Source organism: Acanthochromis polyacanthus, chromosome 14 (assembly GCF_021347895.1).
Source record: "Acanthochromis polyacanthus isolate Apoly-LR-REF ecotype Palm Island chromosome 14, KAUST_Apoly_ChrSc, whole genome shotgun sequence".
In the NCBI taxonomy this organism is placed as follows: Eukaryota; Metazoa; Chordata; class Actinopteri; family Pomacentridae; genus Acanthochromis; species Acanthochromis polyacanthus.
This window is the reverse complement of record NC_067126.1, coordinates 5,868,178-5,885,459: the sequence shown is the minus strand read 5'-3', so window position 1 is coordinate 5,885,459 and position 17,282 is coordinate 5,868,178. Positions and strand designations below refer to the sequence as shown.

Below are 17,282 nucleotides of genomic sequence, written 5' to 3'. Positions count from 1 at the left end.
AACCTGCAAACTAAAGGAGCCGCCGTTTGACGTCTGACACGTAATAAATTTTGTTTTCTTTTTCTGCTTCTGTCGAGATGATTCATGAATGTGTTCGCTGTCTGGTTCTGATGAATCGGACGTTTCACGACACCACGAGGAGGAGAAGAAGAAGAAGAAGAAGGAGAAGAAGAAGGAGAAGGAGAAGGAGAAGAAGAAGAAGAAGAAGAAGAAGGAGTGTTATCTTCTCCCACACAGGAAGCTCCAGGATTCATTTCCTCTCCCTCCTCCTCCTCTGTGATGGAAACAAAGTCCTAAAACTAAGCAGCGGGAGAGGAAACAAGCCTGCCCTCCGCCCACTCACGCCCAGATGTTATTGCGTTTGTCACCGCTGAGCTGATGCGATCGTCTGCAGCGCTGCGAGGAACCTGCAGCCCCACGCAGCGCTGCAGACCACGACGCCATTTTGTCACAGAGGTGGAAACACGACTGTCATGGCGGCGTTTTATAATCATCGAGTAGCATCTCAGAGAAGGAAACGTGTCGTCTTAATACGTCGGAACAAACAGCTCATCTTCTCCTGTTTGCACCGGTTAATAAAAGCACTCAGAGCTGAAACTCTCCTCGAGTTGTTGCTTTTGTTTCAGTCCACAAAATGAAACTGATGCTCTGAAGAGCTTCACACATTCAGCAGAAAACACTTTATTCTGTAAGATGATCCAACAGTTGCTCACTGGTGCCATTATTTGAGATTGTTAATGGTATTAAATGCATTCTAAATGACATATAAGATAAAATATTTAGTGACACTACGGCATCGGTAATCCGTTTCTGGCCTTTAGGGGGCAGAAAATCACAAAAAGACAAGCTAATATGTTAGCAAACAGATGCACCAGTGAGAGATTCTGTTGAATTTAAAAGTACAGTCTGCAATTCTGCAAAACCTTATTGCTGATATTTAGATAGTTAGCATGTTAGCTAGCTTCCTTCTCTTTGTCTTCCCTATTTTCATGCTGTTCTGTGCACGAGCATGAATGTGCATGAACACAAACATGCAAAGGACACGCTGTGATACTGCTGCGTGGATTATTTATTTCACATTTACAGAACCAGGGCTGCATACAAAAACAGATGTTTTCTCCACAAACAGACGACTAGCGAGCCAACAGGAGTTGCTAAATTTGACCAAAAGTTATACTAATGCATGAAAAGTCCAATAAGCTGATCATTTTTTTGCTCAGTTTGGGTCTCCACCAACACCTGACCAAAATAACTTCCATTTCCAACCATTTTCATCAGAGTTTTTGCTGGAAATGGGAATAAGTTCCAGTGTTGCTGCACAAAACCAACCGTTATTGTCATTTTCCACATTCTACTGAGTTTTTTGTTCGCAGGATGGAACATAAACCTAAAAACCTTCACCTAACATTGTGTGTTAATTTCTGGCCACTAGAAGCAGAAATCAAGCTAACATGCTCATATGTTGGTAAACAGATGCACCAGTGAGACATTCTGATGAATTTAATGGTGGATTCTGTAGAAAGATCAGTCATATTTAGATAGTTAGCATGTCAGCTAGCTCCTTTCTCTTCATTTCCCCTCCTTTTTGTCTTGTCCTGTGCATAAACATGAACATGTACAGGACACGCTGTGATACTGTTGCGTGGATTATTGATTTTACATTTCCAGATCCAGGGCTTCATACAAAAACAGATGTTTTCTCCACAAACAGCCGACTAGCGAGCCAACAAGAAGTTACTAAATTTGACCAAAAAGTATAATAATGCATTAAACGTCCAATAAGCTCCTCTTTTTGTGGCTCTGTTTTGGTCTCAACCAACTCCTGACAAAAATAACTTCCATTTCCAACCGTTTTCACCTGGGGTTTTGGCAGAAAATGGAAATAAGTTCTAGTGTTGCTGCACAAAACCAACTGTGATTGTCATTTCCCACATTTTCTAATTCTTCTGTTTGCAGGATTGAACATAAACCAAAAAATAATCTCCATCTAATATTATGTCGTTCCCGTGAAACTCATTTCTAACTCCACAGAGGTATGAAGTGCAAATGAGGGACTCCCTTCAGCCTCCTACATGACGGACGGCAGTAAATCAAACAAACTGCGGTTTGACTTGTTGCGTTACAGTTAAATATTTCACCTATGAAAGCCACATTACACATCGGGAGCAGCCAGGAGCCAAGAAGAGGCTGGCTGTAGCTCGGCAGCTCCGTTACTGACTGGATGGAGGCGAGGCCGTAAATCAGGCACATTGTGGTCAGGCTTCAGATTTAGCTGCTGGAGCGAAACTACAAATCAAATCCAATCATTAAGTGCTCTTAATAAAAAACCGTTTCATTACGGTCACAGTGCCACGACGGAAATTAAGATTACACATTAAAAACAGAGGGGCCAGACTTTTAATAGGTTTCCACGATAATCCACAAACTTAAACAAAGTGGAACGTCTTCAAAAAGAACAACTGTCAGCTTCACTTTCAAGCAAAAGCATCAGAAACTTTTCTCTCCAAGAGTGAATTCATGGACGGGAATAAAGCACAAAAATGAAACTAATGGAGCACAGCTTGAACGTTCAAACCAAAAGCAGCGAAAGCAGCCTGAAATAGGTCACCGAGTTCCATCAGTATGCATGTTTGTGGCCGTATTATGCAGATTACAGGATACATTCCTCATTTGCAGACAGTAAAATGGGTTTCATCTCATCCTTTCTGCAGTGTGCTCCGTTATTTAACTGGGCTGCAGCCTGAACATGATGTCAGCGCTTTAAAACACGGATCTGATGAAGTCATCGCTTAACCTCTTCTGCTGCTTTATCTCCGGAAAGATTCCTCTGGTCTCGTGTTGCCTTTAGGTCATGTGGGAAACATCAGAATTAACCGTGCATGAAGCAGCAGCAGCACCGGGAGGGAATACGAGCAAATATAACACAAACCCACACACAGAGAGCCGTTTTAGCTTTATTTTACTCTTAATGTGTGAATATTTAGGTTTTAGATGCGAGATACCAGTTAGTGGAGTAATTTAATGCCTCAGAAATGTGTAACTTATCACTTTGTTTGTTTGTTTTCTGCAGCATTCGTGCATTGAAATCTGTGCATTATGAATATTTTGCTGATTTAAAAGGTAGTTTTTCTTCCTACATTTACAAAAATCTGCATTTTCTCCTCTATGTAAAGGATAATCCTGCACAAAACCATTATTAGTTTGCTTTTTTGTTTTTTTAATTACTGAAAAATCTAAAATATAATCTGCCTGCTTGACTCTTTGCAGAAAGTTTGCAGAAAAATCAGACTCAAACATTTTCTCCATTCCTAAAATATTGTGGCGGGAAAAAAAAATTATATATATAAATAAATATATATATATATATATATATATAGTAGAAACTCAAACACAGAGAGCTGTTTTAGCTTCATTTTTACTCTTAATGTGCACATAGTTTGGTTTTAAATGCAAAATACAAGGTAGTCAGTTACATATCAGTGATGATTTAATGCCTCAGAAATGTGCAATTTAACTTTTTTTTGTTTTTGAAATCCATGCATTTGCAGATTTAAGACCGTTTTTCTCCTTACATGTACAAAAATCTGTGCAAAATCTCTATTTTCTACTCTACATATAGAGTAATCCTGCACAACATCAACAATATAAATGCATATTTCTTGTTTATTTCCACATTTGTGCACTTTCCTCTCCACTGCTGTAACACTGCATTGTGGAAATAAACTCATCTTACCAAGTAAAAGGACATTTTTCATCAGAACTGAGACTACATCACATCACTACAGCACTTTGCGCTGCTTTTTTGTATGAAAAGTGCTTTATAAATAAAGTTTGATTTGATTTGATTTGATACATACAGAAAATCTCTGTACAAAAGCATCATTTTCCACATTTAGAGGAATCTGTGGAGCATCTAGATTTCCTACATTTAGAAGAATCTGCACAATATCACCAGTACTTCTGCATATTTCTTGTGTATTTTCTATTTTTCTTCCCCGTGTCTTTGTGGTTGCAGCAGGTGAAGATAAAAAGTGTGATTTTTGTTGCTCTTACGTGTCCCTGGTCGTCCAGCTCGTTGTTGGTGAGCTTTAGCTTGTCAAAGCTGACCACCTGCCTCATCCAGGTGTCTCCTGAGGCCAGAGAGTCGGGGTGGATGTAAACCCTGGGAGGAACCGGGGAGTCGGCGTTTCCTGCAACCATCCACTTGGAGCTGTGGTAGACGTACCTGGAAGACGAGACGAGGAATTAATGGAAGAAGCCAGACATCAGGTGCAGCAAAAACAGTAAAAGAAGAAGCTGTGGCTGTGATTTGGAAACATTCGGGCTTTTCTCCATTTAGGCACAAGATGTGAGGATGTTCACTAAACAATATCAGACAGACTCTGATCCCTTTGTTTGTTTTTGCTGAATGCAGGTTCACATTCATGGAATCACAAACTTTCACTGCTAAATTCTAAAGTTCTCAAAACTGAAAAGCCAAAACTCATTTTTTAGGAAACCTTTGTTGTTGTTAGAGAGTGTATCAATATTTAGTTTGTTTTAAGTCTTTTCAGAAAGTTTCCATAAAAATGGAATTTTTTCCAAAATATAAATTTGTCAAAACTGATTTTTTTTTCAGAAAACCTTTGGATGTATTTTAAAATATTTTTAAGTATATATTTTAGTAAGTGTGTGTCATTTTTTTGTTTATTATTTGAGTCAAACTTTTATTTTTATATAAAATATCTGTTTATGTCTTTACAGAAAGTTTGCAGGAAGATCAGACTCTAAAATCTTCTTCACTCAATATATTGAAAAGTTTAAACCACAAATACAAGAAAAGCAGGAGATTTCATTGTTAAAATACTCATTTCTCAAAATATTGTGAACATAAGAAAACTTATGTTCACAATATTTTTTGTATATTTTTGGTAAGTGTGCACGAATTATTTAATTGTTTTTTAAGTATTTTTTGTTTGTTTTTTATCACTGAAAATTTTAAAATAAAATCTGCCTGCTTGAGTCTTTGCAGAAAGTTTGAAGGAAAATCAGACTCAAACATTTTCTCCTTTCCTAAAATATTGGTGGAAAAATGAAAGCATTTACCTCCAAAAATTATTACAGAAATACGAGGAGATTTCATTCTTAAAATACAAATTTCTCAAATCTAATTTAATTTTTTTTTAAAAATCAGAAAACCTTTTTAAAACCCCATTTTTAAATATTTTAGCGAGTGACTATATTTAGTTTTTTAAACACTCTAACTAATTATATATTATAATCTACAAGCTATTATATATTTAATATATATTTAATATTAATTTTGAGTCAAATTTTTTTTAACAAAAAAATATATTAAAATCTGCAGCTTGAGTCTTTGGAGAAAGTTTGCATGAAGAGTTTGCAGGACTTTCAGGATTTATTGTCAGAAACCTGCGTTCACCTGAGTTATTGTAAAAGTCACTCTAAAGAAGCGTCCTGCAGCGACATTCTCCCAGCTCTCTGCTGCACGTTTCCCTTCCTCTGCTTTCACTCACTAATCTTGTTTTCGTTCATCAGAAAGTCCAGAAAGTCCCTCATCATCACTTGGCTGTTTTCAAAACTTCTTCAGGGTCACTTCAGGGTTGCCTGACTTATTAAAAAGCTCATTTGGGTTTCAAACGAGGCTCAAGCGCCTCTGATTTCTTTTTTTTCTCACCGCACTGGGGAAAAAAAAAAAAAAAAAACTCCAGCAAACACTCGGCCACGTTGCCACAACACTGGCTGCTAAAGCTCATCTGTTGTTTCTTCATTGCGCTTGAAATTTCTAACAAGAGCGACATAAAATATTCCATATGCAGTCGCACGCTCGGCTGCATAGTTTCAATTAAGCGCAGCCATAATATTTGATGATGTTGTGAGCGTTGGGTTCAGCTACACCCATTAAACAGCAGGGAGAGAAAACAAGAAAGGAGCAAAGAAACGGACCTTTAGCCTCCTTTAGAGAACAAAACTAAACCAGAACGCTAGAAAACAGAATCAACAATGCAGGAAAGGAAGAAGCAAAGACCTGCAGAGAGGAGCTGATGAGCTAAAGCCAGGTAGAGCAGCAGAGCGAGGTTCAGGCTCTGAAGCACAGCTGTTTGCCTTTAGTTCTGGCCCCGCGCTCAGTTGAAAGAGTTTTATCTGCAGCGTCTCTGCCAAAGTCATCACTCACTGCTGAAACACGGACAAAACCCTCATTTGGTCCTTTTGTTATTGCCTGGAAGGGCCGCGCCGCCCCGTTTTACACGCACACGTCCATGTACGAGGAGGAAAAAACACACAGTCAGCCTTCTTCATGCCACAAAAACACAACACACACGCATATGGACGTTAAAAAAGCATAAAGGAGGCGTTCCCTGGCCAACACGCCCTCTGGATGCCATGCTGGAGCGACCAGAAAAGGCAGCTTTCTGATGGTATATGCAGGAATAAGTCTGTTTTATTGGACTATTCTGCTTCTAGAGGTGTAAAGGTTGAAGCAGCTTCCTCAAAACTCACAAAAACTTCAATTATCAGACAAACATGAATCCTCCCGGTGCAAAAACAAACAAAAAAACAAACTAAATTTGGTGTTTACAGCTTCTGGAGAAGCTTCTGTCACTGTAGGATCAGTAAAGTTTATCTAAAACTGAGATTTTGGACACTTCTAGACCCTCTGGATGCCATGCTGGAGCGACCAGAAAAGGCAGCTTTCTGATGGTATACGCAGGAATAAATCTGCTTTACTGGACTATTCTGGTTCCAGAGGTGTAAAAGTTGGAGCAGCTTCATCATAACTCACAAAAAACACAAATAGACAAGCATCAAGTGCAAGTTTTTACAGGAAAATCAGACTCAAATGTCTTCTACATTCCCAATTTATTGGAAAAAGAATGCCTAAAATATTCTGGAGAAGTTTCTGTCACCTTCAGAGCAGTAACGTTTGTCCAGAACTGAGATTTAGACACTTATGAGGCATCAGGACTGAAAAATGCAGGTTTGTGCAAAAAATCTGGCTTGAATATCTTCTCAATTCCCATCAAACACTTAAGATCATTACAGGAATGGTGGGAGGATGGGATTTTCACTTATTTTAGGGCCAAAAAAAAAAAAAAAAAAAACAGCCAACAAAACCAAACTAAATGTGGTTTTTGCAGCTTCTGGGGATGTTTCTGTCGCTTTAAAAATGGTAAAGTTGGTCTAAAGCTGGGATTTTGGACACTTCCTCATCATCATCTACAGGGTTTTTGCAGGAAGATCAGGCTCAAATATCAACTTTATTTTCAATATATAGGAAAAGAGCACTGAAAATCAATACAAGAATGGTGGGAGGATGGGATACTTCACTTATTTTAGGACTAAACTTAAAAACACGACAACAAACTCAAACCAAACGTGATTTTTGCAGCTTCTGGAGACGTTTCTGTCACTTTAGAAGCAGTAACATTTGTCTAAAACTAACACTTTGGACACTAATGAACCATCATCCCTAATAAATTCATGTATAAATTGGAATGTGAGACTCGTCCACCTTCAACTTCTCCAACTAATTGTCTTTTCAAAACCATCAGAAACAATAACGGATAATCTCTGGCAGAGAATCTCCTGAAGAGGTTCCTGAATGCTGGACTAGTTAAAACCACTTCGACTTATTTAATCAGAGGTTTTCTGGCGGTTTGAGCTGAAGGAATGTGAGAGGCAACAAATGTTCTGTGTTAACAACCTAATGCCGTCCACAACCACACCTCCCAGAGCTTCATTTCTTTCTCTCTCCATCCTGCTTTTTTACACAGAAATCCAGCTTTCACTAGAAGACCTCGATGCCGACGCAGCAGCCGCGTGGGAAGTCGACCCAATGAAGCCAATTTGTTGTTTTATTGCTCCAATAATCTGTGATCTCCTATTGTTTGGTTTTGTTGTTTTGGCAAAAACAAAAGGGAAGCTGAACTTGGCGACACGACTCGATTATTAAAACTGGAAGAACACAATGATGTTCCTCGTGGCGTTTCTGCATTTAAGACGATAACTTCAATCAAACCGGAAGCTAATTAAGCTCATTCCCATTCACTGCTTTGGCGCGAATAAACCAGGCTGCTGTCAGAAGGTGGCGCTGTATCAGAAACGTTGTAATTATTGTTTCATGTCAGCTGGTAATAAATTAGTCATGTGAGTTCAGTGCATTTTTATCCCCAATTATACGCTTTATACTCTTTTTTTAAAAGTCAAAAGCAGACTAAAGTGAGTGTAGAAACAATTTTTTGCTAATTTTATTCACATTTCCATTAACGTTTTCTCATTTTAAGCTCATAAGGGAGTCTTGCTTTCAATTACTGGTTTAATTTCACTAAAAGTTGTTTTTCTGTCCACCTTTCAACCTCCACTCTTCAGTTTTAGCTCCATTTTTGATCTCCACCAGCTCAGAAAATGAAAATACTCGACTTTTCAGCTGCTAAATGCTTCATTTTCTTTAATCAGTGTCTCTATAACTGTGTTGGTTATTCAACTGGTGCTTTATTTATTACCCTTTTCTAATTTTAAGTTGCTATAGCCATCTCGTTTGCAATGAGTGACCAAATTATACTAAAAGTTGTTTTTCCGTCTACCTTTCAACCTCCACTCTTCAGTTTTAGCTCCATTTTTGGTCTCCACCAGCTCCCGAAACTAAAATATTTGACTCTCCAGCTGCTAAATGATAAACGATGCTAACCACAGTGTCTCTATAACTGCGTCTGTTTGTCATCTTTAAGTTTTTGCGGAAAACAGCCACTTGCTGTGGCCGAGAACAAGAGCAGCAAGAGTGAAGTAAAACAGTAAAGCTGCTGCTAAACAATAACACAACTTTGTCCGTCTACGGGAAAAGACGTGGGAAAGTGTTTGAAAACTGTATTTAATCAGGAAGCTGTCATTAGTCTTTTATGTCAGCTGGTTTTAACGTGTTTTATGCTGTTCGGAGATCAAAGAAGCTCCAATTTTATGCTTTTGAAGCCACAAACCACCTAAAGCGAGTGAAGAAATGTAGTTTTTTTTTTTGCAAAATTGGTGAATTATTTCCAAATCTGCATTAACTTTTTCTAACTTTAAGTTGGTATGTTCATCTTGTTTGCAATAATTTGCTTAATTATCCTCAAAATTGTTCTCCTAGTCACCTTTCAAGCTCCAATATTTTGCTTTAGCTCCGTTTTTGGTCTCCACCACCTCCTGAAACTAAAATATTTGACTCTTCAGCTGCTAAATGCTGAACTGTGCTAACCACAGTGTCTCTATAACTGCGTCTGTTTGTCATTCAGTGATTTTTTTGATAAATTTATTTTCCTTTTCTTGCAGAAAACAGCCCCCTGCTGAGGTCGAGAACAGGTTTCTATGAGCTAAAACTCACTCTAAAAGCTCATTAAACTGATATTTGACAGCAAAGCATCCATTAGAGGTGGTTTGTTTTTATCAGAAATGGCTAAATAAGTCTGTTTTACCAGTTATTTAATGCATGTGTACACTTATTGAGCTGATTTTTAGGGCCAAACTTTGCTTTTATTGATAAACTTGAAATAAAATCTGCTTGAGTTTTTGTTGAAAGTTTGCATGAAATGCAATCTAGAGAAGCACAACTCATCAAAATGCAGAAAAATAACTTCATTATGACAGAAACAACATGAAAGACTCATTTATTACTCATTGTAGCTACATTTAGCATTTTCTTTACAATAAATAAACACATTCCCACCAAAAAAACACACAAATTGCTGCATAAAAATTCAGCAAAATGCACAAAAATGCTCTGAATTTTCAGCACTAACTTTTGCTTCAAGTGCAAATTATTTTTTTAAAAAAAACCTTCTTTATGTTAGAAATGTCACAAAACACTGGTGCATTATTCATTGTGACTGAATTTAGCATTTTCTTGACAAGAAGTAAACACGTTTCCACCGTTTGCCATCAGAAAAGTTAAAGTTAGAGCATAATTGGTGCAGGAAGCATTTAACAGTCTGCAAAATCTACATCCTGACCTGCTTCTGTCCTTAAAAAGAATATTTTACAAGCCTTCTTTATTTTAAAAAAAGACATTGTTTCAATCCTCACATCTAGAATCATGTTTTCTCCATGTATTTTCAAAATAAAAGACTCTTTCTGTTGTTGTTTTTTCTAGTTAAAACAGGGCTAAACTTGTAGAATCTACACTTTTCTTGTTGTTAAAAGCCAAAATCAGAACCTTTAACTCCAGTTTTTACTCTATCTAACCCCAAACACACACTTTTAACCTCCTCACACACACACTCACGCATTCACACCCACCAGAGGATGCCAGGCGTTTGTGTAATTTCCTGTTTAGGGTTTCGTTCGGTGTCGAGGAGGAAACTTTAGCCCCCAAAACAGGACTGGAAATCTGATTAGTCGCTGCTGCTTTCATCTTCCATAAATCTGCCATCTGGCACCGACGGCGTCAATAAAGACTCCGGACTTTATGTGACACTCGGACCGAACAGATGGAGGCGAAAAGCAGGAGGAGAGGTTTTAGTTTTTATGTTTTCTCTCAGCCGACGAAGAAACGCTACAGCTGAGAAAACTGCAGCGTCTAATACTGACTTTACTTGTTTCACACACACACGTAGAGAAAGAGTGTGTGTGTTCTGTAATCCCTCTGCTAAGAAACTAGCGTGTTTTTACGCCGTTTATCGCTTTAAAACTGCTTCTTTAATGTGTGTTTGAGCATAAATTTCTACAAATGTCCTCACAAAGATGGTTAAACAGGAAAAAAAAATGGCTGAAACTCAGATTACAGCAGCTTCAGGTCAAATTATGTTAAAACTTCAGCCGTGGGAACGATCAGGGTAGGGTTCGAGGTGTTTTTATGCGTTTCATTGTGTTATTAACTGTGTGTGAGTGTGTTCTTTTATTTCTACACTGAAGAAGACCATAATGGAAACTACCGACTTTGTTAAACTACATTTGTTAAGGGTAGAATTTAAAAAAAGGTTAGAATTAAGATTACAGCTGATTTAAAGTTGAGTTTAAAATCAGATTTTGTTAAAAAAAAAAAGACTGGAATTACTGGCTGTCCTCGTAAGTATAGTGACAAAGACGCCTTTGGTCAGTTTTGTCTGCATTTTTTCCTCTTTTATCGTGTTTTTAAATGTGTATTAGTATCCAAACATGCGTGTCCTTTTATTTCTATACTTTTTAAAACCAAACATGCTAAAAAAAAAACACAGACAAGTGAATAAATCTTTGCTAAGCTACATTCTTTAAGGCTTTTTAGCTAAGAAGGTTAGAAATATCCATTTATAATCAGTGGCTGTCCTCATAGTAACAAGGCTGCCTTTTATGCCTTCAAAAAATGTGTTTTTTTGTTTCTATACTCAAAAACCAAATGGCCACACAACGATATGGTCTTCATTACCTTAATGCCCAGTTTCTGACTCAAAATTAGCGTTTTTAGGAGTTTTGATCCAAGATCCCTGCAGTTTAAAGGTAATTAAGGGTTTAGTTACAGTGAAATGTCCTCACAAGTCTAGCAAGACTGATGCTTTTCAGTATTTTTATACGTAGTTTTCTGGTTCGATGCAGGAAAATTGTTGTTTTTAACATCCAAAACATGAAAGACTCATTTTTTTACGCATTGTACATGGATTTTTCTTTTTTGTTTACCATAATTAAAGACATTTGCACCATTTCCACCATAAATTCAATGAGAAAAGTCATAAAGTGGTGGACAGAAAGTCACCAGAGGACAAGAAACACTCAAAACATGCAAAATGGGAATCCTGACATGCTTTTATTCTGAAAATGTATTGTTTAGATCCTTCTGTATCAGAGGAAAAGTGACATTTTTCCAATCTTTACATCAAAAGTCATGTTGTCTTCATGTATTTTCAAAATAAGAGACTCATTTCTTGGGTTTTTGGAGTTACAACAGGGTAGACTTGTAGATTCTGGGGTCTTTTTTGCATTTGTTGGTAGAAAATGTGTCTTTCTATGGTTGTAAGGTCTGAAGTAGTAGGAGGTTGTGTAAGAACGAAGGTTAGTGTTTTTGGCTTTAAGGCTCGATTCAGATCAAACTTTTGGTCAAAACGCTGAGTTCTGGATGCATGTTGTAGAGCTTTTATTCCATGATTGTTGAATTTTAAAGTGAGTGTTTCTCTGTGAGGAAGCAGACGACTGATACGAGGAACCAGCCTCCCTGAGGACTGACGCTCTCCAGCGACAGCTCTCAAAGCCCTGCGGTGAATTCTCCAGCCAGGAAGAAAATCCGATTTAATTTTACAAGAACGTCTGGCCTCTAAAACTCTGAAGAGCCACAAGATCGTAGTTTCAGTGAGTTTTACTTTGAATCTGTGTTGAACAAAGCCGACGGTTTTATTTCACAGAGTGAATATTTCTGTCGTTAAAACCTAAAAAGCTGAAGCTTTATGTCCCTGAGCTTTAAAATTTGCCTTTAAGATGCTGCAAACTTTCAAAATAAATCTCAAGATACAATCAATTCTTTGTCTCATAAGAATTCCTACAGCATTTGTGCAAATATAGTTAAAGACTGTGTGTATTCTAGTTCATTTTTTATACAAAATTAAGGAATCTTTTACAATGACAATCATTTATCTCACAGAAATTAATACTAAAATGTAAATTTTACTATTTTAATGTGGAGAAAAAATTGTAACTATGTATGTTTCTTCTAAATTTTCTTTTTGTTGTCAAATTATGACATTTTTGAGTCCTTTGTGGGTTATTTTTTTGTCATTTGGGGCCCATTTTGTGTAATCTCTGACATATTGCATAGTTATTTCCCCATATTTGACCGATTCTTGCCATGTTGGATCATTTTGGTGCATTTTAAGCAGGATTCAAGGCATTTTGGTTAATTTGGGGCTCATTTTTGAGAAGTTTTAAGCCATTTTGGGCGAGTTTAAACACAATCTTGTCAAAAAATGTTTCATATTGGACAGGATTTTCTCACAACTGATCATGTTTGTGCCATTTTTTGCTGGTCTGAAGTCATTTCAGTCAATTTTTGGGGAAATTTCAAAGACGTTTTGCATCAATTTGCCCTTTTTTGTCATTTTTGGAAAGCTAAAAGATATTTCGGTAAATTTTTGAGTCATATTGCATAAGTTTCTCCACAGACACTTTCCTGTCATGCTGGATGATGGTGGACAATCTCTGAGCCATACATTTTTGGTTTATTTTTAAGATATTTTGCATAATATTGGGCCAGTTTAAAGAACATTTTGATCAACTTTTGGGTCATTTTCATGACACTGTACAGTTTTGAGCACATTTTTCCAAATTTTGTGTCAGTTTAAAGACATTTTTAAGTCGTATTGCACAGGTTTCTCCATATCAGACACATTTTTGGACATTTTTAGCGGGTTTCAAGGCATTTTGATCAATTTTTGCACCATTTTCCAGATATTTTGTGTCATTTGGGCAACTTTAAAGACATTTTGGACATTTTTTTGGTCATACTGCAAAAACATATATGTTGGATAAGTTTTTGTCATATCTGAGGTTATTTTAAGACATTTTGCATAATATTGGGAGAGTTTAAAGACATTTTTGAGTCATACTGCGTATGTTTTCCTATTACCGTGCCTCTTTTTGGCTGGTTCCATTCATTTTGGTCAGTTTTTGCATCAGTTTCATGACACGGTGAGTCATTTTGCACAAATTTGGAGCAACTTTGGGAAAGTTAAAAGACATTCTGGACAATCTATTTTATCATAGAGTTACAGTTTTGTTTACATATCTTAAAATAACACTGAAATTCTATTAATTTGCCTGTGATTTATTTATTATTATTTGTTATTTCTCTGAATCAAAAAACGATTAGAACCACATATCACATTATTACAGCGATGCTCACTAAATGCTCTGTTTACTCCAGTTTGAACAACATTTGCTGGAATATCATGTTTTTCAGATATTTTCAGTAGGAACAGGTGCAGACTAAACTGTGCTAAATCTGCCTGTTTTTATGGTAGAAATGCTGTTCCTGGTCAAACTGTAGTTCAGCTGCAGGATCTGGTTTATTTAATAATAACAATAATAATAGAATCTGGTTTATTTGCATCTTTATCACGTGTAGATGCAGATAAGAGCGACTTTTAAAGCCTTCTCCAGGTCCAGCACACGTCACAAACACACTTTCTTTCCATTTTAGCTGCATTTTTCCCCCATTTCCATCATTAGAGGTGAACGCTGAGACTTATCCTATTTGCAGGCGGCCTCTGGCTCAGCAGGATGATGAATACATTTCAATCTCCTCCCCGGCTCCCGCTGCAGGGCTGCCGGCCAGAACCTCGTCTTATTGCATATCCAGAGAGATCCGTCACACAAGGCCTTTTCCTGCAGCCTTTTAATCAACTCTAACTGCAGAATAACGGAGCAGAGAAACGCTGCAGCATCTGTTTAGTCCTGAACTGTTGGAGGATGAGAACTGGGTCAGAGTGTTTACGAGAAGCGTCCAGGAAAGCGGAGCTCCACGTCCAGCCCGGTGCTCACATGTGGCCGTACAGATGTTTACTAGAGGCTTTCTGAAGCTTCTCAGCGTTTCTTCTGCTGACAGCAGCGTCTGTGTGTGAATAATGCAGCTACTCAGCGTTCTCACTTTGTAGAAGCAGCTCGAGCAGCGTTCAGAGCATCAGCTCACAGAAAAAGGATGAAATCATTTTTGATTTAGCAGCGCTTAAACTGTGGGATATATTTGGACAGGAGGAGAATGGAAAGGGACATAAATTAAGACAATCACGCTGGTTTCTGCTGCTTTGTTCAGGAAGGAAGCTCCAATACAGACCACTGAGTCATTTCTGGCAGATTTGAAGACCGTTTCTTCAGTTTTTGGGTCATTTTTGGGCAAATTTCAAGACGTTTTGGGCAACTTTTGTATCATTTTGGGCAAATTTTGTGCAATTCTGGACAAATTTCAAGACATTGTAGTCTCTTTCTGAGTCATTTTCAAGATGTTTTGGCCATTTTTTGCATCATTTTATATAATCTTTGTCAAGTTTAGTGACATTTTGGGAAATTTCCAGACATTTTAGTGTCTTTCTGGATCATTTTCAAAATGCTTTGGTCATTTTTTGCATTACTTTGTCTAAATTAAGACATTGCACCATTTTTGGCATTATTTTCAACACGTTTTGTGTCATTCTGAGTCAATTTTTGTCATTTTTGTCTAGTTTCAAGACATTTTAGTCACTTTTTAGGTCATTTTCAAGATGTTTTAGGAAATTTTGGAAATCTTTTTCTATCATTTTGAGCAAATTTCAAGACATTTTGGGTCATTTGTTTAGATGTTTTGGTCAATTTTTTTGCATCATTTTGGGAAAATAAAGACAATGCACCATTTCTGGCATCATTTTCAACATGTTTTGTATTATCTTGGCCAATTTTTTTGTCATTTTGGTCAATTTTTACACCATTTTCAAGACTTTTTAAATCATCTTGGACATATTTTGCATCATTTTGGGCAAGTTGAGATATTTAGAAAAATTTTAGGGTCAAGTTTTTGTAATGTGGACAATTTTTTGAGCCATTTTGGGCAAGTTTAAAGACATTTTGGATCTTTTTTTTGGAGTTCTATTGCACTTTTTTCTTCCTTGTTGGTCACATTTTTTATGTTGAACAACTTTGAGTCTTTTTTTGGCAGGTTTGAAGGCATTTAGGTCCATTTTTGCTTCATTTTCCAGACGTTTAAAGTCCTTTTGTGTACCTGTATCTCTTGTTGTCCACTGGAACGATGTCCATGGCGATGTAATACTGCTGATGAGGGTCCAGACCTGCGATCTTCACTCGCATGGCAGGAAACATCCTCCTGAAGGGATTAAAAACAACACGTCACTGATCCGTCTAGTCAAAGTGTTTCTGTCCAGACGTTCATCAGCATCACAGGTTAAACAGCATTTACATCACCCAATAATACGACTCAGTGAATCAGCTCAAAACTCACATTTAATCCAAACTCTGGATTATTTGTCCTTTAAGCAGTGTTTTACTAAACAGTTACCAACACAAAAATGCTGAAAATGTTGAAAATAAAAGGAAAAAAGTTGATCAGAGGAGGAAAAATAAACATTTCTCCAATTCAATGACTGCAAAAATTAGAAATAAAGTAGAAAAACCAAACAGTTTTATTCTCTTCCATGTCTTAAAGTGGGATTTTTTTAACATAAAGGCGTTAAATTCTAAAAGAAACACAGAATATTCCAGATGTGAGCATCGTCAGCATGAAAACAATGCAGCTACGTGCACATCTGTCCCTCCAGATGTTCATTATGCTGATTATGTTTGTTTTGGAAAATGACAACAGAGCGTTACGTAAAATCAGAACTACTGGATTCATTCATGCAGCTCCGTTTTCATCACGAGTTCAGGACATAAAATCAGTTTTTAAAGCTTCATTTGCGCTGATTTTTTCCTCCTCCAGCAGAAATCTTCATGCCGAGTCATTTTTGTGTCTCCATCATGTTTTTAAAAGCTCCTATTAATAAAAAAAACAAAAAACATATATTTAAACTGTTACAGATATTTGTTTTCCTCTCAGGGCTTGTTTTTTGGGATTAATTTCAACAATTCCTTCTTTATTTTCTTTGCAAACTGTTTCACATTAACAAGTTCTGGTCGCTGCTTCGTCTGAAACGCGTCCAATCATAACAGTTTTCACCTTATTTAGTTTAAAAGTTTCCTCTCAGAGCGTTTAGCGACTTTAATTAAGACGATCTGCAGCTTCTGGTCACAACCCACAACTTTACGGACGAATTTATCTGCAGATTTCATTGATAGCATTAAAAAAAAGCTGCTTTTACCTCAAGTGTTTGTTGAATTTCATCATTTTTATGCATTTTCTCTCACTCTTAGCATTTTAGTTTTTGGTGCAAGTTTAGAAACAGTTTTGGGTCAAATTGCAAAAAATAAAAAGATCTATTGGACACGTTTTTTGTGATGATGGGAAGTTTTTCTTGTCATTTGGGCAGATTATGTGCAATTCTGCGCAAGTTTAAGATATTTTGGACAATCTTTTTATGATCCAGTGACAGTTTTGCTGCATTTCACCAAAGATAAGTTCATTTATCTTACATCTGCACTGAAACAACACCCAATATTCATTAAATATTTGAAGTTTTTTCCAAGGTGGACAATTTTTGAGCCATTTTTTTCAGGCTACAAGACATTTGGTCAACTTTTGAGTTGTTTTCAAGACATTTCGAGTCATTTGTGTATTTTTTTGTGTAGTATTGCATGTTTCAGTGCTGGACACCTTTTTTTATTGACACCCTTTTAAAAAAAATGTAAAAATCACTTCTTACATTCAC

General features: G+C 36.9%; 1 protein-coding gene across 1 annotated transcript in view; it reads right to left on the bottom strand.

Annotated features, from left to right (window-relative positions):
• The window catches only part of tbx15 (T-box transcription factor 15), a 51,216-nt gene that overhangs the window by 23,015 nt on the left and 10,919 nt on the right, over positions 1-17,282 (bottom strand). Inside the window, exons 3-4 of the mRNA XM_022217804.2 lie at positions 15,683-15,784; positions 4,054-4,225 (exon numbers count right to left, since the gene is read on the bottom strand). Of these exons, the coding sequence (XP_022073496.1) occupies positions 4,054-4,225; positions 15,683-15,784 (274 nt within the window). The remainder of the gene's footprint in view (positions 1-4,053; positions 4,226-15,682; positions 15,785-17,282) is intronic.